The 26,103-nt window shown below is 42.7% G+C and overlaps 1 protein-coding gene across 1 annotated transcript; it reads left to right on the top strand.

Moving 5' to 3' along the window:
• Positions 1-1,151: 1,151 nt before the first annotated feature.
• Positions 1,152-24,926, top strand: TRMT61A (tRNA methyltransferase 61A). The gene is made up of 4 exons (XM_065636023.1): positions 1,152-1,226; positions 3,938-4,302; positions 14,110-14,376; positions 23,544-24,926. Exons 2-4 carry the CDS (start codon positions 3,972-3,974, stop codon positions 23,870-23,872), a joined length of 927 nt encoding a protein of 308 aa, XP_065492095.1. The 5' UTR covers positions 1,152-1,226; positions 3,938-3,971; the 3' UTR covers positions 23,873-24,926.
• The last annotated feature ends 1,177 nt before the right edge of the window (positions 24,927-26,103 follow it).

Genomic DNA, 26,103 nt, shown 5'->3' with positions numbered 1-26,103 from the left:
TATATGGGTAGGTCACCAGCATAACAAAAAATACGTTCTCACTAAAGGTAATGGGCAAAAATTCGCTTATATTTGATGGAATTGTGTTAAAAAAAAAATCACAGTCACATATAAACGGCTCTCCATTATTGTGTTCTTGATTGTGGAAGGATGACTTTTTCTCCACTATCATGCATTACAGGTTCCTGGTGAACACAGCACCATACAGAGTGTTATCTGATGTAGCCGGGAACATTACCTGCACATCCAGGGTGACTCACACGCTCTCTCCCATGCCCGCTCCTCTCCCATTTCAGGTGGCGTGGGCTTGTTGGAAGCAGATGAGGCGATGCTCTCCTCCTTTGCTCCTCCATCCCCCGTACCACGGGGGCACACAGGGCTCTCCACATCGCTTCAGTCCTAAACACGAGACTCAAGTAGGAGTCAGTACCACGCTATTTGGGGTTTAGATAACGATTCCGCTGCTTCTCAGCCCACATTGTGGTTTCTCCTACAGCCTTACCAAACCCTTATGAAAATCTCAGTCGGCCTTGAGGTGCCTTTCCCTGCAGTGGGCTGCTCTGGTGTTGGGGGAAGGGGAGGCAGAACTTTCTGGAAGCCACCTGCCCAGGCGCAGGAGGTGGGGGCCAGGTCTGCCGACAGCAAAGCTGCAGCCATTCCCTGGGGAAGGGGCTTCAGCCCTGCGCGGAGCGGCCCTCAAGACACCCAAGCCCAGGCTTGATGGGAGATGAACGTGAGTCCCCACTGGGCCCACCAGTCCCCATCGTGGCTCTTCATAGCGACCCACCACCCACTGGGACCCCTCGAGTTTCACCGAGAGGGCGGCAGCCCCTCTGGCCCCTCACAGCCCCATGGCCGGGTGCCACCGCCGGCGCTTGCCGAGGCCGGGACCACCGCGGCCGGCTCGGCTCGGGCTGCCCGGAGCGCTGCTGGGAGCGACCGGTGACCGTCCCCTCAGAGACCCAGCAACGAGCGCCGAGAGGGCTCGAGTCTGGCTCGGGCAGCGCGGGGCGGGAGGCTGCGGGGCCGGGAGCCCTGAGCAGGCGGCGGGGGCTGAGGGGCCGGGCGGCGGCGACTCCCGGGCTCCGGGCAGGGCTGGCGAGGGTGGAGGCGGCGGGGAGGCGGGAGCGTCAGCAGCCTGCGACCGGGGCGGAAGGAGGGGCTGGGCGGGCACCGCGTGTGAGGAGAGCCGGGTCGGGCCTGCTGGCGGGGCTCAGCCCCGGGAGGTAACGGCTCTGCGGGCGGGACAGCCGGTGGCTGCCGGGGGGACGCGAGGCCCCGAGGAGCGGCGGGGGCCGCGGGGCGAGGGCGCTCCCGCTCCGTGCGGGCCCGTCACGGGCTAACGCTGCTCCCTTGCAGGCTCATCCCTCCCGTGACCCCGCCGGCGGGCTCTCCCCTGTCCCGACTGTGCTTTTAACCCCCCCTCAGCAAATACCCAATTAAATCAATCCACTCTGGACGCGGCCCCGGAGCAGCCGTCAGCCCCCGGGTCCGCTGCGGCGGGCTCATGGTCTCCCGGGAACCGCGATAGCGCCCTCGGGCCCGGGAGCGGGGCTGCGGCTGGGGGGGCGCGGGGAGAAACGGCCCTCGGGGCGGGCGGGAGAGCCCGCGAACCGGGACAGCCCTCCTGGAACGGGTGGCCCGGGTTTGGATCCACCGGCCTTCGTTGTTAGCTGTGCCCGTCTCCTGCTCGGGGGTTCCCCTGCTGCCGTGCCGAGCAGCCGGGGAGGGGCAGCCTGCCGGGTCTGTGTGGAAGCCGGTGAGGAGCGGGAGAGGTGTGTCTGGGTTTTGGTTGAAGGGAACACCATCATTTTAGTGTTTAAATTTGCAAGGCGTTTCCTGGGTGACTGAGTTTAGCTCGCTGCTGTCATGGGAAACGTAAAGTTGAGGCAAGCCCGCAGAAAAATCCTAACTCCTTGCAAAAGGCTCTGCCTTCCCTTGCGCTGCCACTCCACAGCACCCCAGTAATACTGGGGCCAGACATCTGTGTGCTACCCAGAGAAAAAGGAGACAGAGGCAGCAGCAGTGCATGAGGCCCTGCATTGGTAGGGAGTGGAAAAATCATCAAAAATGAATGAAAACGAATGTAGATCGCTGTGTTCCTTGCCATAGGGGGAGACAAAGAAACTACCAAAACTCGCAGACCCCAGATTTACCCCAAGTGTATGAATATAATGTGCCAGGTGAGATCTGAGCCTGAGAGATTTGTCACTTGGGATGTCAGCATACACCATTATGACAATTAGCTGTGGTAAGTGTAGCAGCTCAAAGGAAGGCAAAGAAACTGGAAGCCAGTTTGTGTAATGAAAGGGAGAATAATTCTCTCCATGTCCCTGCAGACATGCTGCAGAAATGTTGCTTTTGCACATGGGTGTAACTACAGTCTAAATCAGGGGTGTCAAACTCATTTTCACCGGGGGCCCCGTCAGCCTCGCGGTTGCCTTCGAAGGGCCGAATGTAATTTTAAAATTACATTGATGTGGCCCCTGGTGAAAATGAGTTTGACACCCCTGGTCTAAATTCTGTGGAAGAAATGAATCACAGTCAAGCTCCTTTCAAATGGTACTGTTCTAACTGTATAATCAGAAGGTGCAAGCCATAAAACACAGTTAAGTATTTGTACTATCTCACGAAGCCCAGTATGTATACATTTCTGAATTCATGGGATGCTCTTCTTACTATTTCACCATGTGTCCAGACAGGCCTATTCTGCCTTGGCATCTGAATACCTTATGCAACAAGCATGTCGTAAGTTTTGGAAGTTTCGGCCACAAGCACATCTGTTTATCAGTCTCAGTGACTGCAGTGGAAAAATTATAAATCTGGCTGCTAAACAGCAACTTGAACTACAACGAGTTTTGGTCAACAAAAACAGACTGGAATTCGAGAACTGAAAGTTTTTTATGAAAACAAAGTAGGTCCAAGATGTTACACATTCAATACAAAAGTGCTGGAATCAAATCATTATTCTGAAATTAAAAGTAATGCTGCTTTTGGTTCACTCATCAAAGACGTACCAGAAATCTGACTTTCAAAGCCTTCCGTCATAGGCTTTGATTTCTAACTTTGGGATCACCATTACTTCATTAAACAGTTCCTTCTACAAACTGATCAACCTGCAGCACAGGTAGTTACCTGCCTTATCTGAAAGGCGATGCCAGGTTTCATTGTAAGCTGCATTCTACTTACTAGATTGTCTTGTCAAAGACAAAGTTTAGTTATAATTCTCTAAACAGCTCTGAGACCATGGGGCTAAAGTGATACAACTGTTTGCATTAACTTGCAAATGGTTGTTTACATTTAGTTGTAGCACAGGTGACTTCCCGACAATTGCTTTGCACCTCCAATGGCAAATAATATATTTTTCCTTGTAGTTAGTCACATTTATGCATAAATCAATGCAGATAGTACCTTTATGCTGTCTCTAAACCTTAATTTGGAAAACTTTCAAGTAAACTTTTGTTAGTGCACTTAATAACTAGTGACTGATATCCAGGCAATAACAGTTGTCTTATGTTGTAAATCACCAAGGGATAAACCAGCAGATGGAAATAAAAGTTACTGCTTAACAACCTACTCTGAGAGCTTGTGAACTGGAATTGAAGAGAGTGCTGAAATACCTTGCCAGTTTCTCAGTAGTATTGTGGAGCAGGCTGAGTAAATTATAATGGATTTCCCAAATTGTATTTAAAATGTACCATAAAATAGGAAAAATACTGGTTATATTCAAATCTGTGGGATCTTTCCATTGATTTTAATTGGATCAAGAGTACAGCATGGTGGAGATCCCTGAACTTCATGGAGTTCTCTTGCTAGCATCTCATTTGCACAGTGTGGTTCTGTATTGGGCAAAAATAAAATTACATAGGTTTACGTCTGTAGTTTCAGCTCCATTGTGATCCTGCAAAAACCTCCTGACATATTTATTCTCTTCTAGGTGACAACCATCAGCCAGCTACAAGACCGTCACAATGAGTTTTGTTGAGTATGGAGACACAATAAAGGATGGTGACACAGCTATTGTGTTCTTGGGCCACGAATCCATGTTTCCTGTGAAAGTCCAGCATGGCTCTGTCACTCAGACTAAGTACGGGGTCATCAGGCATTCCACAGACCTCATAGGCAAGAAGTACGGCTCCAAAGTGACCTGCAGTAAAGGAGGGTGGGTGTTTATTCTTCATCCAACTCCAGAACTGTGGACCATGAATCTTCCGCACAGGACGCAGATTCTGTATTCCACTGACATCTCTCTGATCACCATGATGTTAGAACTGAAGCCAGGCTCCATAATATGTGAATCAGGTAATAATTAATATGTCAAAATCCTTTATTAAGAACTAACACCAACACTTCCATGAAAAAACAGGCTTATATTTACATTTTGAAAAAAGTCTGGTTTTTTTCGTTGTGATATAATTTTCCCAGTCTACACATTGAGTAATTGTATTTCATGTGCATGAGTATCAGCTTCTGTTTTTTCAACAAGTAATGTTATCTCAGTGTGCTGGCCTCATGCGTGGATATACCTTTGAGTATGTCTTTGATTAGTTCATCTTCTTAGGATAAATATATAAACATTTTTCTTTCTCTTTTCTGAAACTGTTGTTAAATAGTTCAGAAATGTTTTTAAATACATTATTTGAATCAAAATTCAGGCTTTGAATTTGCACTTTCAGAGAACATACTTGAGATAACCCAGTGAGAGAGACTGACGATAGGGTGTTGAACTAATAAGGGAAATGAATCAGTAGTATTTATATAATGTGATACCATGTAAGTACATCTATTTTGTCTTTCTCTTCCAAAGTGTGATCCACTTGTAGCACTGCAACTGCATGCAAAATCAATGCAGCTGTATAATACGATGGATTATGTGTTCATCACAGGGCTGTGTTTTGTTTCTAAACTTGGTTTAATTTATTACAGCTTCTGTGATTTTACTTGATTTGCAGGTATAGAGTGAAATTTTACATTAATACCTATTTTCCTGGTTAAATACAGTTTATAATAACTAGGACAAGAGGAAGTGGCCTCAAGTTGTGCCAGGGGAGGTTCAAATTGGATATTAGGAAAAAATTCTTCATGGAAGGGGTTGTCAGGCACTGGAACAGGCTTCCCGGGGAAGTGGTGGCGTCACCATCCCTGGAGGTGTTTAGACGTTCTTAGGGACACGGCTTAGTGTCAGAGTTAGGTTAGGTTATGGTTGGACTCGATGATCCTGAGGGTCTCTTCAACTGAAATGATTTTATGATTCTATAATGCCTACATGACTTTATTACTGTCAGCAGTATGAGGCTTGCTTGATTTGAGTACATCTCTGTAGTTTGGAAAACTAGAGAGATTGTTTTTTCTGTTTCCTTGGAGTGTTTTTATGAAGCAGTTTCATACACTTCCCTCTCAAGCACAGATAATGGCAAAGGATCAGCATGAGAGGATTGTGCTGTGCATTTAACATTTCCTGTTCCCACCCAAGCATAATTTTGGACAGCTTTTAAAGTATAACAACCTCTTTCCAACACAACTGAAACACCACTTATCTCTGCATTGAATTGCACCCGTTAAGAAAGAGGTGGTGTATGGAGCTGGTTGCTGTATCGCAGCACTTGAAACAGGCAACCCCACATGCAGAAACATCTGGTACTGCTAAAATGGTTGGGTCCTATGAGTTTATAATTTGGTTTGCAGGATAATCAAGGATTTTTAAGGTTGTCATGAGAAGTAGCAGTATTGTGCATTGGGCAGCTCTTGACCTCTTCTCCTCCCTACTATGTTTAGACAGGATGGGAAAAATAACCACAGCAAATTATTCAGGCTGGGAGAGATTTGAATGGCTCCATGTCCTGCCTCACTTGGAATAGGTGAATGTTAAAGTACAGAGCTGCACATAAAATGTTTTCAGTAATGTCAAGGGTACCTAGAGAGGGTGAAAATGTTTAAAAGCTCATTTATCTAAACAGCTAAGAAATGGAAACACTTGATGAGGTAACCTATCCAGATTCCCAAAAATGTTATGAGTCAAAAGTCATAGCCACAAACAATTCTTTTTGCTAAAGGGAAACTGTTGTCAGGTTTATTTTAATGCTTATGCTGTCAAAGAATTATAACTTCAGCTCTCCAGGAAAAGCAAGCAGTTTTGCTACTATAGTTTTGCTTGTATTGCTTGGAAAATTCACTGTTCATGAAAAAAGAGAGAGAATATTGCATAAAATTCATTTAGTTAACCTTGAAGCAAGAGATCTTAACTGCACATTTGCTTGCAATTGAGCAGAAGTGGTGATTTGAATTAAAAATTTTACAGGTATTGACAACTGGAGCCTCCAGTGTGATGATGTAACCTACTTTGGTGCTGTCCTAAATTAGACAGTATCCAGTGATCCAAAATCATTAGTTCTAGATTAACCTTGTGTGGCCTAGACAGAACCATCCCAATGGCGATTAATAGAAACAAGACAGGAAATCTGGTCTAGTAATGACATTTGAGTCTGCTTCCTGCTGGTGCTGGTTTTAGATGTATTTTGGGCTTTAATTAGCATGGAGGTTTGTGTTTTTTATTATTTGAATTGAACTGATGTACATAGTTGCTGTGCGGGCCAGCAAAGCAGGCACTATAAACAGACCAGAGCTCCTTTCCTCCTGTGTTACTAATTAGACTGTGGAAGAGTGCTCTGCGTTTAGCCAGTGTAAGCAAGCAGAATTGTGGATTAGTCTCCACAAATCTATGAAGAAATGATCAATAAAGTAAGATGAAATACCCTCTGTGTCATGTTGTAATGCTGTGAATATGAGTGTGAATGATCTTTGGTGTGTGATTAGAAAATTTCAGTAGAATAACCAGGAGGCTAAATTTTATATCACTTGAATTATGCAGTTTAAATTGATTAGTCATGATTTGTCATAAATGATATAAACATATTAATACAGTTTTTACTATTTTTAATCACCTTTAATAAATACATAAAGAGCAAGCTTGTCAGCAGTCCATGCATAATTACAATGATCCAAGCATACTCTATTAAGGCTATAAGGGAACTCAGCATCTGCTTGGCGTTTCATGATGGAGGTGTAGGAATATGATCCTTTTTCTGTCTTCTGTTAATTTCTAATTTATAAAGTTATGTTGAGATTTTAAAATTCTTGGCACTGTTGCTGGAGCTAAGATCTCTTGAAAGTGTTGGTCCCTGCTGCGAGGAGCTCCCCACTCTGATACAGTCTTTAACAGCCCCGTCTTTCCAGAATTAAAGGATACTTGAGATAGGTGCTGAAATACTTGCTGTGGGTGGCCTGGTAGTGTGAAACTTCAATTCTTGTCAGGTAACTCTGATCCCATTTGCGTTCATTGCACAGCCACTGTCTAGATAAAGGAATAAGCCGAATCTTTTTTTTGTGTGTTGCCACACTCTCCAAAACTAATCTTGATGTCAGCTTCCCAGGCAAGGCTATTTTCAATCTGGTGATTACAGATGCCTATGGTATAATAACTCCATTCGACAACAGATTTTGAGGTTTTTTCATTTGTTTTTATGCTACATTGGAACCAGTATGAAACCTTTCTGATATTTTTTCCAAACAAAAGCGTGTGAAATGATTTTTTTTAACCTTTCCAGTCCCCACGTGTCTAGGCTTTTTTACTGTCCTCTCTCCCTGGTGAGACCGGAATAAATGTCTGTCCTAACTCTCTGAATTACTCACGGAATGCAGTACAGCACTGTGAAACCTCATTTAATCTGATAAATCTCAGAAATATTTTGGCTTCGATGGAGCATTATACTTAGACAAAATGTAATTTAGCCAAAAGTATTCTAACTGCCATGCTGGTGATCCTTCAGCATTCAGCAAAATCAGACTCACATGAGCAAAAATGCTAATGGGATTTTTCATTTCCCTTCAGCTAAATCCCAAATTAAAAATTGCTAAACCCTGTTCATTGCCACACAGCAGTGGGTTTCTTTGCCCACAGACTGGATTTCTGAAGACCTGAGAACAGTATTCTGGGTTCTCACGGTTTCTCTGTGGAGGAGTAATGGGAGCTGCTGGCCAGCCTTACACTGGAGCTTCTCAAAAACAGTTATGAAATTTTCAAACTCACAGCCTGGGTATAGATTTTGTTAAGAGTACACTCATAAAAAATTAATGAGGACCTAATGATTAATGGATACTCAATAAATGATTAATTGTTTATTGTGGAGTCCCAGCAAGTCAGCTGTATGCTTATGACTCCTCTGAAGTGCTTATAGACTTTTTGACAAATATTGCTCATGTCTTTACAATTGTTGTGGCATAAGTATATGTAAACTGTTCGCACTGTAGTGTAAAGTACAGACCAAAGTTTCTAAGTATTAATTTGATTTTGAGACGTGCTTATACTAATTATGTTTTATAATGTCTCCCTTATCTACCTCTTAGCAGCTATTCAGGTTAGAGCAAGAGAAGAATTTGAAAACCTGATCCTTGTATAATACCTTTTGAAGTATAAGAAAGGCCTTGTCAGTACAAACATCAGAGAGCATAGTATTCTCTTGACATACTAAAGGCCTGAACCAAAACTCTGGCCACATGAGGCATCACTCCAGTGTATTCAGACTTGTGTCTGACCTGTGGCTGGTGAGGAATGCTGTTCATACCCTCAAGCGCTTGTTTCCAGACTTTCTCGGCTCACTTTCATCTTATCGTTTCATTTGACCACCACGCGCAGTTCTCACGCAGCTCTGAACTTAACAATATTCTGTCCATTCGCAGAAGATGCCTCCATACAGAACTCCAACTCTTGAATCTCTAAGGAAAAATTCTTTTCAGTCTTTACATTCCCATTCCTTTTGTAGGCAGTGCCAGCCTTGGAAACTTCCCTACTATCCTTCCCCTAACTGCTCGGTCTAGTCAGTGAGCAGTGGCCCTCTCTGACCTCCAGCCTGCTGCCTAAAATGCCTGTTTTCAGTATGGTGTCCACAACAGGCAGGAGAAAGAGCAAATCTTCTGTAAAGGGAACTTCTTGATTTGCTGCTTCCTCTTCTCATCTGCCAGCTCATCTTCTTGAAACTCTTTCTCCTGCTCTCCTCCTCTCTTTGTCCCTGCTGTTGCTGTGTCTTACCTCTGCCACCATGATTTGTGCCCTTGACTATCTTCACAGTAAGATATCTGCGTTAGTTTCCATCAAATGCTTAATATCTCTTCATATATTTCCCAAAAATTATTAATGATTCTCCTGTTACATAAACTTGTCATGTACAGTGAGCAGCCTTTCTCTGTTCAGTGTTTCCTGACAGATATTAGTTGTGGAGTTGTTAGCTCTGCCTGAAGATTAATTTTCCTTCGGTTTTGAGGCTCCTTCCGTTCTCATGGCTGACTCATGACCTGTCTTATTATTTGCTAGGTCTTAGTGGCGTAGCTAGGAGACAAATACAGCAACACTGTCATTGTTTTGTTGTATTTACTCATTTTAGAATATCTTAGGTAGCCAAATTTTGCAGCAGAAACTTCAGTTCTATTAAAATGTTCCTAGATAGTGTATTGACCCAGTATTACTTGATACTCTGCATACTTTTCGTCTTTCCTCTTTTCAAGCAGTATGAACCTATGTATGCACTTAAAAGTTTCTTCAGCTTTATTCCAAAATGCATTTGCCTGTGCACTACTGTAAACATTTAACAGGTCCTAAATCAGAATTTGTAGATCCTTTTTTAAAAAGAAGCACCATTATGAGAATTTCTTAGGGAAGGCAGGCCAAGCAATAGCCTGCAATGAGGACATGTAGTGGAACACAGAATTAGGTCACTTATGTTTACAGCATGGGTGGGATTCCAGGAGGTTAGGCAAATATCCTTTGTAATAAGAAAACCAGACTAAACAGAAGACAGTGTAAAAATGTACTCTTTTATTCAGTTATCAGTCAAGTGCTGTGCTAGATGCTGTGGTAACACTTGTGTTTCTCTTGACAGTGTTCTGATGTGTATCTATACTGTGTTGAAATAGCACGTGTTATTTTTTGTCAGCTCAGATGTTGTCTACTGCAGCTTTGAAAAAGTGAGAAATGATCTTAACGTGGACATTGTCTCAAGATGGCTGAGGTGTGTGAAGGCTTCTCTGGGGAAAACCTGCCACTTGAGTAAGCAGAGAGTGAGAAGAACAGATCTGTTCGAGGTCAGGGGAATGATCAGGGAGTTCATCTGATCAATACTTTCTTGTCTACAAATCAGAAGGAAGTATCAGTAGATGCTGAGCTAGTAGATGCTCATCTAGGTGTCCACTTGTTAGGATTGAAATCCTTCTAAAATGGCAGTGTTTTCCCTGTCTTGGGAGAGGGAGGAAACACTCCCCTGAGCTTGGATGTATCAGAGAAAAAGAATGGGGTGTGTTTGAGCCCAAGAAGAAGGCAAGGACACTGCATCAGTCTGCAGGACCATTATCCACCTAACTCGTGGTTTTAACACAGGATCTTAATTAATGCCCTTGGACTGAGATGAACCACTTTCCTAGTTTGCAAGCTGATCCCCTACACGGTGCCTTCTCCTCAGAATTTGAGCTTTCATTGTGGCATATTGGGTACCCTGTGGTTTGTCACTAAATGCCTGCAATGCAGATGTCTTCTTTTTGACTGAGATGTTATAGATCACAGAACGGTCAAGGTAAAAGAGGATCATATTTTCCAAAGGTATTAGCAATGACCTAAGTGCTCACCTAGGTGAGCTCTGAAAGAGCAGCTGTGGTGTTAAGAATGTCCTCAGTACAGTTTGAATTATCATCGTTTTACCTCTCTTCTGTAGAGTCCATTCCTGATTAATAACACTGTAGTTAAAAGGGCATTGTCCTGTGGTAGAGAGCAAATGGTTTCTAAGGCTATTTATAGTGGAAGCTGTCAGAAAGGCAAGCATCCTGGTGTAAAAATTGTAAACTGTTCTAAAATTTGTCTTACCTTTTGCTTTCTGGGTCAAATCAGGAACATAGGCATTTCATTGCACCTGTATGAGAATTAAAATCAATTGAAGTCCATCCAGTTTTTAACTTGCCTCTTCTAGTAAAAAATATTGATGTTTGAGCATTTATTTTTTTGGTTCATTTATATACAAGTAATTCAGCTATGATATTCCAGGTTTGGTACCATTCTAGTTCATGTCTTCAGTAGTACTCCTTGTGTTTTGCTGCTTTCCTGACTGTTTCTGTATCATGCTAAGGGTACCTTTCATTTCCCAAGGAAACCTGAACCTGACTAGAACTTACTCAAAATTGGTGCCTAAGACTCTTTGAGTCATATTTTGCCGAATAGTGCTTTTTTCAGTAGTGATTTTGAAATAAGGACAAAGAGAAGCTGAAAAGGAATTGAGAAGGTGGCGGGAGGATTCAAATGTTGAATGTTGCGGATTTGCAGGGTAGAAGGTGAATATAAATATTCATTTCCCTTTCTGCAACATTCTGTCGACAGTACCGGTGAGACTTCAGGGATTGTGTTCAGTATGGGCTCATGCTGAACTGCCAGACCCTCAAATTCTTAATGAATCACGTCAAGCGTGCTGAACTGTCAGGCACATGAGAGTTGAGGGTCTTCATCATTTCACAGGACTGGGTTCCGAATCTGTTGATTTTACAACGATGCAATTTGTAATCATCTTGTTCTTTGTTTCCTGCAGTTTTGAGAGCGTTGTCACAGAGAAGGCAGGCAGCATCTTCAGAAATACTCTCATTAATGATATTAGTGTGATGGAATTTGATATGTTAAAATGTGATACATCTGTATTATTCTCATGTTTACGGTAGCTAGTCAACAATAAATAATTCCTGGCAACCATGTTTAACAAAAGCTCCATCTGTAATACGCCTGCAAAGTGGTGACTTCCAACATCCTGCTTTTGGTTCAGAGTTGGGCTTGGAGTGTTTGTGAATAAAAAAAGAGTACCAGAAAATAAGCCAAAAAATCTTAAAGAGTTTTCCTAGGGAGGAGACAAACAGCATATTCTGTGGTGTTTTTGAGAGTGGATATAAAAGGAAAGTGATTAAAAATGTAGAAGAATATGAACAAGGAAACTGGATACGTGCACAAGCTGCCTCTCTCTCCTGCTTACAGCCCAGCTGTGCTGACAGGCCTGTTCACTCCGTTAGATTAGCAGGAAAGATGCAGAAAGTGTGCAGCAATACCCATCTGAGAGGCAAAATAATTACATTTCACATCAGTTTGCAAAAGTTCTCGGTTGTGCAATCCGACCCTCTGGCATGAAATGGAAAGGCAGAATTTTGGTCGTTTTACCATCCTGTGAACAATAGTTCCCTGCTCTTGTCATTAAAAAACAAGCAAAGAAAAAAAACCCAAACACAACAAGAACAAAACCAAACACCACAATGAAATGCTGTTTCTTTGCTATGCACATATATAATTGAGTTTTTACAACCACATGGCTACTGTGCTACCATTACTCTTATTAAAGAGGGAAAAATTTATGTTGACATTTAGAGCCTACAGGTGCCATGACCAGTTTTTCATGTGTACATGTGTCTTTTGAGTTTTGTTTGCTTTATTTCAATACTGGCATGGATGTACGGATTTTCAGTTTAAATAAATGTGCGCGCCACGGTTTCTCTTCTCCCTTGGATCTCTCAGGAGTCAGTGCTAAAATCTGTCGGTCCTCCCTCCTGCTCTGATCTGCCCCGTTAAAGCTGGGACAGGGTGCGAGTCCCCCGGTGGGGTCAGAGCCCTCTCGGAGGGAAGCAGACGAGCGGTGCTGATTGCACAGGGCAGTTGGTTGATCCAGTGGCAAACATGGGCCCTGAGCTCTGTTTACAGTCTGAATGTCTCCCCTTTCAGAGCTGTCGGATTAAATACGGTGCCAGGACAATGTTTCTCCCCTAATGTGACAAGAGGGCAAGAACCTTGGATCCGTCAGGAAACTGACTTCCTGTACGATTACGGAAAGTATGGCTCCAATTAAGCAGCTGTACCAGCCCCTGTGTCCCCTAATTAATTTCCTTTCTACTAGTTTCTGAGCTTTCCCCACTGCTGCTGTGCTTCAGGTTCTGTCCTTTATAAGGTTTTTAGGATTTATGTTAGTTGAAAGAACTTGCTTCAGGCTGAAATTCAGCCTGAACAGTCACTGAAGATAGCTAGAAATAGATTTTCTTCTTACAGGAGAAACATGTTCCAAGTATGGAATTATAAATCAATAAACACAGTTAATTTGGAGTTGCTGTGGGGTTTTGAGTTTGAGGGGTTATTCTGTTAAATGCCACTTGAGTGAGTAATTTGCAACGTCAGTTGGTATATGGGTGTTTTCTTCAGTGAAAGCACTGGGTATTAGTCATTCATCTATTTAATATACCAGTGGATCATTTAAAATAAGTTTTCTAAATTATCAAAGTAAAACAAAGAAAAAAATCTGTGCCTTAATAGTCCCTGTTTGTACGTGGTATTGTACTTACATACGATTTCAGGTATGTGATGGATCTCATTAGACTTCGTTAAGATTGTGCAGGTGTCTCTGTATGTCAGTCGCCTGTGAAAGCAGGTTGTTTGGTCCGTGTGACTGCAAGGAACCAAGAGGCCTTAGTTTTGGATAATTCCAGTGGGAATTGATGATGGCCAGTGTCTCTTACGAGGCCTGGGCAAAACAGACTCCATATCCTGAAGCCATTGGTTTGCATGGATATCAATAGGATTCTCAAGCACGGACCCTCGCCAACATCTCTTCTTTGGTTTAATTGAAGCATAAGGTTTTGAAAATACATTAAAGTTTGCGTCAGTCTCTTTTCACCCTAGAAGAGTCTGGCACTTTGAAAAAACCTGTCTGGTTAGTTGTCCTGAATTTTTCGTGTTGCATTTACTTCCTCATCTTCTCTTGTGGCACTTGTTAGAGCCATAGCTGACCCTTGGCATTATTTTTCTACTCCAGGGAGAGGGGACAGGTTCTGAGTTTGCCAGATTTTTAATAAATGCTTTGAGGACCCTGAAGACTGTTTCCTAGGTCATGTAGTCCCTCTCTCCTTGTGAAGGAAGGACTGTTCTCTTTCAGTAGTTTAACCAAGGGTTTCTGTTCATTTGAGTTTTGAGTAAGTGTTCAAGCAGGAGGACTAATGGAGAAGACCTTTATTCTAATGCTATGTCAAAAGGCATTTCATGAGTTTGTCTTCTAGGTACGGGCAGCGGATCCCTCTCCCACGCTCTCATCAGGACAGTGGCTCCCACAGGGCACCTGTACACTGTGGAGTTCCACCAACAGAGAGCCGAGAAGGCCAGGGAGGAGTTCCGGGAGCATGGCGTGGAGCATCTGGTCACCGTGACCAACCAGGATGTCTGCAAAAATGGGTTTGGCGTCTCAAACATCGCAGATGCGGTGTTCCTAGATATTCCATCTCCATGGGAAGCCATAGGACATGCAAAGTCAGCGTTAAAAGCTGAAGGTAACTGCACTCATCTATTTCTCTTCAGGACGTGCTGTGCATGCACACGTCTCTGCCTTTGAGCCATACACTAGATCTGCTCCATTGTGCGTTTGCTGTTCTCAAATGTCAAAGTCTCTACGCATTTCTAAGGCTGAAAATCTTCAAAAGATGTCTTCACTTTACAGTGGAATATTTGAAAGAGGATCAACTTTTTCTTTCAGGCCTGTGCTAGCTGCTACAATTAGCGTGAGCTGTTGATAAAAAACCTTTTGAACCTTTGTCAAGTGCATTTTGGTAGACCTGAGGTGTGTGGGAAGCAGCAGTAACGATAAATGCTGAAAGCAAATGTCTTTGGTAATTCAGTGGAAAGGTATTTGTATAAAAGGTGTTCAGATGCACTTCACGTCAATTGTTGCAGATTTGGACCTATTTAACAGAGCACCCCATCGGTAATGTTAAAGGAAATGTGGCTGTACTTAAATATGCTTGCCATTTTCTGCTTTAAATCTCTGCTGTTGGAGCTAATGGGAAGTTTGTCGTTGATTGCAGAGGGAATGGAACATAAAGGCTGTTTTAGCTTATGCCCATTATTCTGGGATTGGGACAGCAAGGGGGAACTGCTGTTGAGGTATTGGATGGATTTTGTCAGTTTATTATAAAGCTTTTCCCTATTGAAAAATAAGCTTCAGTGAATAAATCATTCTTTTATCCTGGAATAAGTTTACTTCTAATTAATGTTACACTAGTGTAACTATGCTAGTGTGGATCTGAACTAAGTTGTGCCAGATCACTTCCATCTACAGAAGTGACTTTTCTAATCTAGAGAGCATGGAGTGCTGAACAGTGCCCATGCTTGCACATGAGTTTAGTAAAACCTGAGTATGTGCTAAGGCCCAGTTCTTTGTTAAAATATGTAATCACAGGCCTGACTTTAAGTGAATTGTTAGATCTTCTTGAAATCACAGGATTTAAGCTTGTTCTTGCACTGAACGTGCATTATCTTGCTCAGTGAGGACTGACCCAGCTATTGAGGCTACCTCAGCTACTACTGAAACTTTTCTAGAAAGCTCTCCGATACCAATGTAACATGTGCTTTCTTTAAAAAGTGAATAAAGAGAGACTTGTTATCACTCTCTACCTGCAAGGGTTACAGCTCAATTTCGGAGCTGCTTTCCAGTGTGTCCTGGGAAAAAAAAATAATTTTCACTGTACTGTACAATGCCCTTCCCGTGCTCAAATTATCTAATCTAGCGAGCACAACACTCAGCTGACTTCCCAGCTTAGAAGGCGCTGCATTGCGCAGTCCAATTTGAATTATTTAAGTGATGCATGTTTAGAATACTAAGCAGGGCTGCTTGAACGGTTCCAAGTTTCGAATCCTTGTCTCACTCCAGCACTTGAAATCCTAGAAAAGATATTACAGTCTCAAACTGGCCATACCATCTGGCTGTGCTTTTCTGTGTTATGCTACAAGGTTACATCTGCTTAGGCAATAGAAATAATACTTTAAAATCCCACATTTTTGTGTCTGTGAAGTGGCATCATGCACTTTATGTACCTGTCAGAAGGCGAAGCTGCTGATCCTTGCTGCAGTTTTTGCTGCAAGCAGCCACCAGTGTCAGAAATCTGGTATTGGTCTAAGGCTCATATTTTGGGTTTCCTAGTACCTGACTGACCTGGGGGCATTGTATTTATTTTGCATATAAACAAAAGCTGTTTTTCTTTTTCATATAAAACACAATTGATTGCAGTAGTTATAGGTACAAACTTACACACATTTCTCTTTTATTCCAAATCATGTGGGTAATTTTGTTGTGTTTGTTTGTTTATTGCTGTAAAATCTAAAATATAATAGAAGGGTATCTATAACTGCTTCCTTTCCTTACCACAGGCAGATAATTTTATAGTGCTCCTTTGTTATGTTTTCAAATAGTTAAAGCTCTTCTGCAGTAAGAACAGCCTGTGCACATACTGCTGTTTTTCACAACCATTCCAAGGGTTAGTATAGTGATAAAGCATCACGGGAGAAGACGAGTCGTTCCACTCTTTTCCCTCCATGCCCTCTCTCTCACACCTGGACAGGATCACATTTGAACCATTCACAGTGTGGGTTTTATTGTGATGTGCTGCGTAAATATCACAGCTGTCCTGCCAGATAGTGGTAATTTATTCCCTAAAGTCTAAAGGTACTTTGAATGATGTCAGAGCTAAGTGAGTTTGATATACAGCATCAGCTAAGCCTCCTCTTTAAAACCACAATATTCATTATAGAGTGTTCAGCTGAGACAGTATGTGAGAGAGAGTTCTTAACCTTAACAAAACCTTATCGAATCAGTGTTTTCTGTCCTACTTAAGCTCAAGATCCCGAATAGTTGCAGCTCCTACCAGTCTGAGTGTTAACGATCCTCTTCACCGAGTATATTTATCACTCACGTTATGCCCTGCAGTATGCTGGAAATACACCACTTATAGTAGCTTGGCCTCCCATTTAAAGCACTGCTTCTGAAGAGCTAAAAGGCATAAAATGGCACAGTAGGTTTGTGACTAGAAGGTTCTTGTTCTCTGGTGATGTGCTCCGCTGATGTTCAGGCTGCATCTCCGCTTCATCCTCTGTGCTGATTTCACCAGTCACACTTCCAGCAGAAATGCTGCTTGGAATATCCCTCGGGTACTGCTGCACTGCAGAACTTGCTTTCATTTCCAGGCCTGCACTGTTGTTCTGTTGCAGCATCTGCTGATTAATCCTTTTCTGGAGTCACAGCTGCTGTTCCCAAAACCTGACCTTGGTGGTTTTTGCAAAGTTGCTGTTAACCTCTTCAGGCTAAATTTTTAAAAATGAAGAAAATTTAAAAACTGGAATGTAACAAAAATATCTTCATTATTCTACAGTTCTTAAATGCCCTGAAACTTTTGACTCCCAGGCATCTCACAGCTGAATACTGTAGTGCTTTGAATATAATTCTGCACCCACCTACTCTACTCTCATAAATATTTTCTGTTTCTTACAAGGCTATGGAACATGAGGCAGAAGCCCATTTTTACAATCATTTTCATACAGATTTTACATTTTCAGATAGAGATGGAAAACTACAGTAATATGAGGTTGGATTGGCCTCTTGTATTATAAGTCAGTCATTGATGGTGTTTGAATTAACAGTCTGAGTCACAAAATTATTTTCAAAACACCACTCTTTTATTTCCTTTCTTTCTTTTAAATATTTTACTCTTAAATTCAGACTTGCCACGCCATCTTGAGCATCATAAAGCCCCTAAATTATTAGTTTGTCGAGTTGTGATCTTTGAGATATCACCTGAATCAGGTAACAAGGTGCTCTCAGGTCTCCCTGCAAAACTCTGCAGGGAAAGTTCCCTCTGAACATCTGCCTGTTTGGGCCTCTGCGTTTCCTCCCATCACAGGAGCCCTTCAGCAGTACTCTGCTCTTTGTAGTAGTAGTTGGTTTTAATTTGCAAAGTCTTATACTTGTTTCGATTGTACACAGTGGACTTAAACGAGGTCTTGTTTGCGTTTTTTTTTCCCTTAGCATAGCCATGGATTGTTGTCCTAACCTGCCAGGTTTGGTTGTTACTGATGCTGTATAAGAAAATAAATAATATCTCATCCTCCCAGTAGCCTGTGGTGCAGGTAGGGCATCACCTGGTTTAACTAGTGTCAATTTTAATTTGGGCTTGCCTCCCTCCTCCCTGAACTTTCAGAGAATACCACTTCCACACAGAAAGTCTCACTGGCTATTGTTCTTGAACCCCAGATGTTATGGTCCCGTTCTTAATGCCCAGGCGTAGCTTTGAGGAGCTGCTGAGACCCTTGGCAACAAGTCTCACCCCTGTGGTGTCTGGGTAGGGAGTGCCCCAGGCTGAATCACACTGAGAAGAGGGCAGTGACATCAGGGGTGATGTTTGGGCTTGGGCTACCTCAGGAACACACAGGGAATGTGTTAGGGCAGGAAGCGGAGACTGCCTGCCTGGCATGCTGTCGTCCTCCACCCGTGCAGCTGGTACTCTAGTCGGTATCAACGCTTCTCATGTCCCCAGGAGACTGTTTTGGAATAAATGGATGAAGTGATGAGTGCTTGCTTAAATGTCAGCACCAGCCTTTGCGTATGGCACCTGCTTTGATTCGAAAAAGAGTTAATGCGAGATGAGGTTAAAGATCCACAGACTAACTTTAAATTGAAGGGAGACATCTGGTCTGGTGCAAAACTATCCCGCTAGGATCTAGAACTGGGTGCTGACCCACAAAGCAGCTTTCCCTGGTTCCCAAGCACTGGCTGTTGGCACCAGCCCCAGTTATGTCTGGTCAGAGGGTATTAACCTGGCTCAGGTCTGTCAAGGGCTGGTCGTCAGGTGTACATGATGGGCCTGGGCTGAAGTAAAAGTGATTTGTGTGTCAGGCATCAAGCAGAAGAGTCCTGCATCATAATCCATGCTGTGGAATGCCAGCCAAAGCTGTTGGCCTTTGCACAGTTTGTAGGAAGTGGTTTGGGATGAAAAGATCCTTAAAGAAGTTGTTTTCTTCCTCGATTTGGAGGCAACTTCCTTGTTGCATGCTTTTGCCAGTCTGTAACAGTGAGCAGGAATAAATTCCTGCTGAAGGATGCACCTACAAATGTAGAGGTTAAGTCACATTTGCAGAAAATCACATCACGCTCCTATTAATGAGCTGGCAAGTGATTTGGAGAAAATTTTCTTTTCTGAATCAAGAAACATCCTCTAGTTTCTTCCAACAGCTGAATCCTCTAATTTCACTTGTCAGGGGAGCTACATCAAATCGCCCACGAGAACACTCACTTAAAGGACGTTCTGTCCCCTTTTACAGAGGCAATATTTTTAGTGTCCTACTAGCACAGAGTAAATGGCACGGTGATGCTGCTCGGTGACTCTCCTGCCTCGCCCCAACATAATGATAATGCCTGTGTGATTTTTTTTCTTCCTTGAGGTTTTTGTAATGTAATCTTCCAATTATGACAATGCACTGAAGTCCCAAACCCAGAGCTGTGTTCTTTTACCAGAGACAAAAATGCTGTGTTGTATTCTTTACATGACAGAATCATTTCTAAAATTACAGGCCCTTTTCCCTGGAAGTTAATGGTGCTGCACTACATATGTTCTTTTTGCACCTTCTGAATAATATTGGGATGATGAAAAAACCTGTTGGAGCACTTGTGACACGTACTATAACCTACAGAAGTGAGAGCATGTAACTTGGACACATTTTCTGTATCGTTAAGCATGCGCTGGAGTTCTTGTGAATTGGGTAGCACTGCCAGATTTTCCATACTGGAAACTTAATGCTAACTGGAACTGATAGAGGTGTTAGTGCTTTCTCAGACACAAAATTGTTTGTTGGAATTGCACAGGGACATACCAGGAACTGCTCTTGAAGGAGGAGCAGCTTTCAAGGCACAGACCTTTTGTAAAGGTGCAAGGGTGTGTCCCTTGATTATTAATTCAATACTATCTGTTAAAATGTACAGTGCTATGTGGATGCAAACCTTCTTTTATTTCCTCCTTCCCTTAAGCTCTCTAATCATTCTGGTCTGAATTGTACTTCAATATTCATATCCTCTCGACCTCGTTGCTGGTTACAATGACTGCCAGGACTGTGTGGGCTTATTCCAGCCTACGGGTTCAGAGATTTAACCTCTCCATTAAATGTTTCAAACTAACTCACTCCCTGTAACACTGAAGATAGAAAAAAAATTAAGTCTTTCATACAGTCTCATTATTCTCTTCTCCTCAACTGTAGCACTTGTCAGTTGCATTATACATGAATAAACACATTTTTAGACAGCTCTTCAGATCAAAAAGCTCACACAGCTTCCCAATGTGAACAGGATTAATCTCAGATAATTGCTATATCAATTTATGATGACACACAGATCTCATTAACCGAATTTAGGAATGGTAGCATTCCTAAAAAGGGAGCTCTGAAAGAACACAAGCTTGGTTTGTATTCAGAAGTTTCCGTTTGGTTGTTTTCACTGCTCTCTAGTCTAGTCTACTCTTCTGTGATCCACAGACGGGCAGTGAGCCCCAGCGAGCGGAGAGGGAGGCACTACACGTCTTTTCTTCATTCACTAAGGAATCCTTGGCATGGCAAGGCAAAGCGATGCATATTAAAGTCCTTCAAGCCCTAAACGCCTCTTGATGTCTAAAGGACAAGAGGGCTCTTAGAGAATCTGAGAATTGTGAATGCTAAAACCTAGATTTATATCTCTTTGGTGACTGTGGCAGAAAGGGTGTTGCCTAGCCAGTAATCCAGTACAGAGGGCAGCCCACAGTGTAGGAAATTCAGAAGCATCTGGTCTGATGAAGATGACAGCGTCTCTGCTCCTAAGACAGATGAGCATGTCCTGAGTGCTGGTTTTCTGCTGCTCAGAGTCCACTTTTTTTGCTGGTCTAAACACACCATGGCAATGGAAGCTTCTCAAATCTTCCTATTGTAGACAGCCTCTTGCAGCCTGGAACTGCAATTTCATTTTTGCCTTCCATCTTCTGCTAATTGTAGCTTTCCAGTCTTCTCTTAATATCTGCTTAACCAAACAAGTCCAGCCTGTAGGTCAGATCCAGCCTGCCTGCCGGTGTGTGCAGGAAAAAGCAGAGGAGACCCCTCTCTCACTCGTTAGGATCCATAAAGACAGGTGCTTGATGGTTTTGCTTCTGAGCTATTTGTAGGTGTATTTGTGAGGGATGTAGAGTAATAACCAGAACAATAGGTATGAAAGGGAAAAAATGAAATTGGCAGAACTACTAAAACCCACTGGATGCACTCGGTCACGTGGAATACCAGCTGTTAATGCTGTTTTCTCACTCTTCATACCTGAGAAGCTTCCAGCAGTGCAGTAAGTAAAGTAACGTTCTTTTTTGTGCGTCCTCTCTGGATATTAGCTATTACAAACAAGAGCTTTCTTCCCTACCAAGCGACTTGAAAGACCATTTTCTGTAACCCTACTTCCCCGAGCAGCCCGCTTTGCGAGGAGGCAGTCTGATAAATCATCACCAAGTTTGGTGTTGACATGCTGTGCTCAGCTGACCGTCCCCAGGCAAAACGAAGGGTGCTCTGCCTTTAACTGGAGGCTTGACAAGAACCGTGGGCAGCTCTGCAGCTTGTACGGCAACAGCTGTGTGCAGGCTTCTTAGTCTTTAACTGTAAATCTAGAACATGTGAATTCGAAAGCCTAAACATGTCTTGAAATCCTGGTAGTCAGAATAAATAAGAACAGACTTACTGTAAATGTAAATATATTTATCTTTTTTATTGCAATGGAAACCACCAACAAAAACCAAAAAGCCTGAATGGAATAGTAGTAAGTCTCTGGTCTCTGCAAATTCTTGCTTTGCAGACAAAGAGTTATTGTGAACTGACATTTAGCTAAGTTAGACATTTGTTCAGTTCTCTACACAATAAGAATAGAACATCTTTCTTTATAACATATGTGCTTCATAGTAGCTTTCTAATTATGTAACAGAAATTTCTTCCTGAGCTTTTCTCTTTTACATCTGCAGACGTGGCAGAAGTGTGTACTGCTTTGGCCAGGAAAGATTAGCTGTCCGATTCAGAGACATTTTGGTAGATCTGGCCATGCTGATCAACATATAAATCCTATTTCATGGGAGCCAGTGGAGTGGGTGTGCAATTAAATCAGCGTCAGCATCAGCAGAATTGGTTCATAATGACACGTACCAGCATTAATTTTGCAGTTGATTATTAGATTTATTTTTTAATTGTCACTCCAGGGAATTACTTGTCCAGGGTGCTTTGTTGTGAAGATGCATGATAAGAAGCCTTGGCTGTGGAGACTTTATTTCAGGCCTAAAATTAAGTCGTACTTAGTGTATGGTGGATTAATAGTAATCGAAAGTGTTCTTCCCCAGTCGGTACCCAGCACATCATTGCGGCACAGTAACTAGAGTGCTACAGTGACGTTTTCAGACCTGATGCTTTCTTTTTTTAGACATGTGACTTTAGAAACGAAAAAGGAAAAAAAGAGGGGAGCTTGAGATAAAGCAGGTTTCATGTAGTCCCAGCATACCCTCTATTTTTAGCAGGACGCTTTGCTCTCACTTGCACGGGTTCTGTTAAAGACAGTACTTAGACGACTGGTGTTGGAAGGCTTGGTTGGATGAGCCTGGGAGAGGGCTGGGAAGGAATGCAAATCAGGTCAGCGAGCATTTTCATCTAATTGTAATAAGTAAAACAATAGCTGAAGCTGCATTGCCCGGTGTTCCTTCCCCCAGCACAAAAGCTTTTCAGGAAGGGCAGTTGCCTTGTGGGACGCTATGTCCCAGGTGAAAGCACATGCCCTGGCTTTATGGCAGACAGTGTCTTTGTAATTCTTTGATCTGATTTGGCTGTGGCTTTTCAGAGTAAATCTGAATCATTCTATTCTCAGCTGTTAAGGTGACATTGTAGCATGCAGAAAGTTGTAGGAGGCCTATTAATACTCTGCATTTAGAATCAAAAATCCAAACTGTGCACAGACAAGGAGACAGGTGTTAGTTTATCACTTAAAAGTCCTATCGTATCGTTTCGAAGCATTTGCTGTAAACGTGCCCAATGTCATACCCACTAAACTTTAATGCCCGGGAGACATGCTAGTCAGCTTGACTAAAAGGGAAGAGCCTTAACAGCGCTCCATCTATGGCTTGGAGAGATTACTTTATTCTGTACACGCATACCATCGTTCTCAAATAAACACAGCCGCTTTTGTCGGATTGTGTGTGCACGCACGCTTGTGTTCTAATGAAGGCAACTCTGTACAGTGTGTGGAGAATGACTTCTGGCTTTGTGTGCGTGCCAACTTCAGCTCGGTGTCTTGGTCCAGAGTAGTGGATAGTGATTCCAAAAGAGTCACTGCTGTAAAAGGATCAACTTTAATGGTTTTATCGTGAACAAGTGTGGTGGGCAACACTGGATTTGGAAACTGAATGAATTTGCTGTTGCAATTTTTAAAGGGTCTGAAGCATCTTTTAGAGTCATCCTTGTTTGATTTTGTGCTGACACTTTAAACCTGCATAGTTACCTCATGGGGATTTTCTTGAAGATTATTTTCACTTTGTCTGTATAATAGTAATACTATGGACATCTGGGAGAATTTGAAAAAAAAGATAAAAAGTGCTTCATTTTGGTTTTTGCCCTCTTTTTTACTGTCTGTCTCATTTTGCAGGTGGCCGCATCTGCTCTTTCTCCCCCTGCATCGAACAAGTCCAGCGAACCTGCCTAGCGATGGAAGAATATGGTTTTACAGAGATTAACACCTTGGAAATTCTGCTCCGAGTGTACAACGTAAGGACAATTAGCTTGCAAATCCCTGACCTTGGAAAAGCAGCTGAGGATAATTCCAGCGCTGGCTTTGACAGCAGCAGCCCATCCAACCCAGGCAGCCTGTGCGCCGATGTGCAGGCAGGGACCGTGCAGTTCAAAAGCGGCGTGCCGCTGCGGGACATGGTGGGTCACACCGGCTACCTGACCTTCGCCACCAAGAGCCTCTTTTAGTCCGTGTCGGGTTTGTGCAGCTTGCAGCGGTTTGTGTGTTCGTGTATGTTTTCATGGTTCTTTTTTGTAGGGGATCCAAATTTTTACTTGTCAGGGAATTCCATATATAGTCAGATTTGGTTGGAATATGCTTTGTTTAAATAGTACACAGGCATTAGCCAGAGCAGCATCGAGGGAATGTTGAAACTCTGGAATGGTGCTCCACTCGCCGTCAGAAAGAAGATAAATTAATAGCGAAAGGCCAATCTCCTGTTAAGAAAGCAAAACAAACAGCACGCTAATTGCAAATAAGCTGGATTTTTTCCTCCTCTTTTCTGAATTACTTTCCCAGGTTTATGATTTTATTTTATTTTCCTAGCACCACTAGACACTTTTTTTTAACTTCTCTAGTGTCTGTGTTGCTCTTAGGAATGTGAAAGTGCCTCCTTGCTTCCTTTTGGATATGAAAGTTGCGAGGTCAAAGGGTTGCCAGCATGACTGGTCACAGAATTCTTGTTTCCTTGGAACAGTGTTCAGCTGCACAGAGAATTGTTGGCAGGACTCAGGAACACAACCTCTTACTCCATTCCAGGCTGGCATCTGCAAATCATTTAGATTACACAGGTCAAAGAAGTGTGCTAATTGTTGGATTTGGTTTAAAATAGTACATTGTGGTCATCAGTTTATCGTAAAAATTTGGACCTGGATTCATTCTGTAGTCTTCTAATAGATCATCCACTTTCATAGTTGGTGAATCCACTGTGAAAATGCACTGAACAGCTGGTTGATATTATCTGAACACCTCTTTGTAAGCAGTGTGGCTGAGGTTCCGTTTGTTTGGCATTTTGTGTGCGTTATGGTGTATTATCTTCCTGCAGTTGAATGACAGAAAGATTGCTTTTGGCAGGATTTCTGTCTTCAGATTGCAACAACAATGCAAACTTAGTAAAATCCTCAACCAGCTTTATTAATTAAGTTTTCAGACCATTTACTCTTTGGTCTTCCATACAAACCTGGTGAGTGTGATTAGCTATTTCAATGCTGGATTAAATTTTGTATTTACAGATTAAAATAATTATGTGGATTTATAAAGTTTCCTTCTTTCTATCTAACAAAATCACAAATATTTTTTATTTAAGCCACTACTGTTGTCACTGGAAGTGTTTAACTGTGCCTTGCGTTCAGTCCCTGAATATATTGGCTGCTGTGTCAGAAAAACAACCATTCATAAACTGCTGCCTGAACATTTGAACCTGATATCCCTTCCCCCATTCTTGACAAAAATAAACGAAGTTAAGCTTCTAACGTGCTATAGCAGAACGCTAATCCATAACGGTTTAAAGAAAGCTCAACCGATCACGACAGCAAAGATAAACTGTTGAGCAGCTTAAAGGCAGAAAGCAATTCTGTTGAACTAAATCAGTTATGTAAGTTGGCCTACAACTGTAGCACTTAGCCAGAAATTATGTGAAAGTTCTGCTGCTGCTGAAGTCCTCCAGCACGGCGTGCAGTACACTGGTGGCACTGGTTTGGTAGCTGTGTTGCAGTGACACATTGGCATGTGTGTGCCTATGCATGTGTTTGTGTGTGTGTAAACCACCAGCACCACAGGAGTGCAGCTAAGGTACTGACGAAAACCAGAAGAAAGGACAAGGAAATACAATGTTAATGCTACACGGTTGTTCTTAACTTTCTTCAAGGTGATTCTTATTCACTGCAAGTGGGATCCCCAAGCTTCACCACGGGTAATTCCAGCCAGAGACTTGCTTCTTTTTTCCAGACAGACCTTATTTTAAAATAGTGTAACATTTAAACAGAATTAAAGAGGAACAAAGTCACATTTCTGTCCTACAAATAGATGTGGAATGGAAATACCGATGTGTCTTCATGGAGTTTCAAACAAGGCTGGTGCCTTTTCGCCTACAAAGCCCAATTCAGAATCCCTTGAAATAAACCATTGACTTTGCGTGGTCCCATATTGATTTGATCCCTGCAGAGGAAGGACAAGCATTGCGTAAGAGGAGAAGGATTTCATTTCTGTCTTTGCAATATTAAAAAGGCTTCTGTGTTTTTGTTGCCAATCCCAGCCGCGGCCGGCAGCACCGCACCGCTTCCTGCTGCTGCTTTGTTGTCAGGGTCACGGGGGGGATCCCACTTCGTCCCGCGTGGACTCTCCTGTGCTGCCAGAGCCCGCCGCTGTTTAATTCTGCTTACGATCACCCGTGTTTTACATTCTGGCTCCATTCCCTGCC

This window comes from Caloenas nicobarica, chromosome 5 (genome assembly GCF_036013445.1).
Source record: "Caloenas nicobarica isolate bCalNic1 chromosome 5, bCalNic1.hap1, whole genome shotgun sequence".
In the NCBI taxonomy this organism is placed as follows: domain Eukaryota; kingdom Metazoa; phylum Chordata; class Aves; order Columbiformes; family Columbidae; genus Caloenas; species Caloenas nicobarica.
Note: the sequence above shows the minus strand (reverse complement) of the source record. Positions and strands in the feature narration are given on the sequence as shown.

Bases quoted from the DNA above. Each gene is read 5' to 3' on its own strand.
- TRMT61A (XM_065636023.1), top strand. From the start codon at position 3,972: ATGAGTTTTGTTGAGTATGGAGACACAATAAAGGATGGTGACACAGCT. The intron at 4,303-14,109 runs GTAATAATTAAT...TTTGTCTTCTAG, and splicing joins CTCCATAATATGTGAATCAG to GTACGGGCAGCGGATCCCTC. The intron at 14,377-23,543 runs GTAACTGCACTC...CTCATTTTGCAG, and splicing joins GTCAGCGTTAAAAGCTGAAG to GTGGCCGCATCTGCTCTTTC.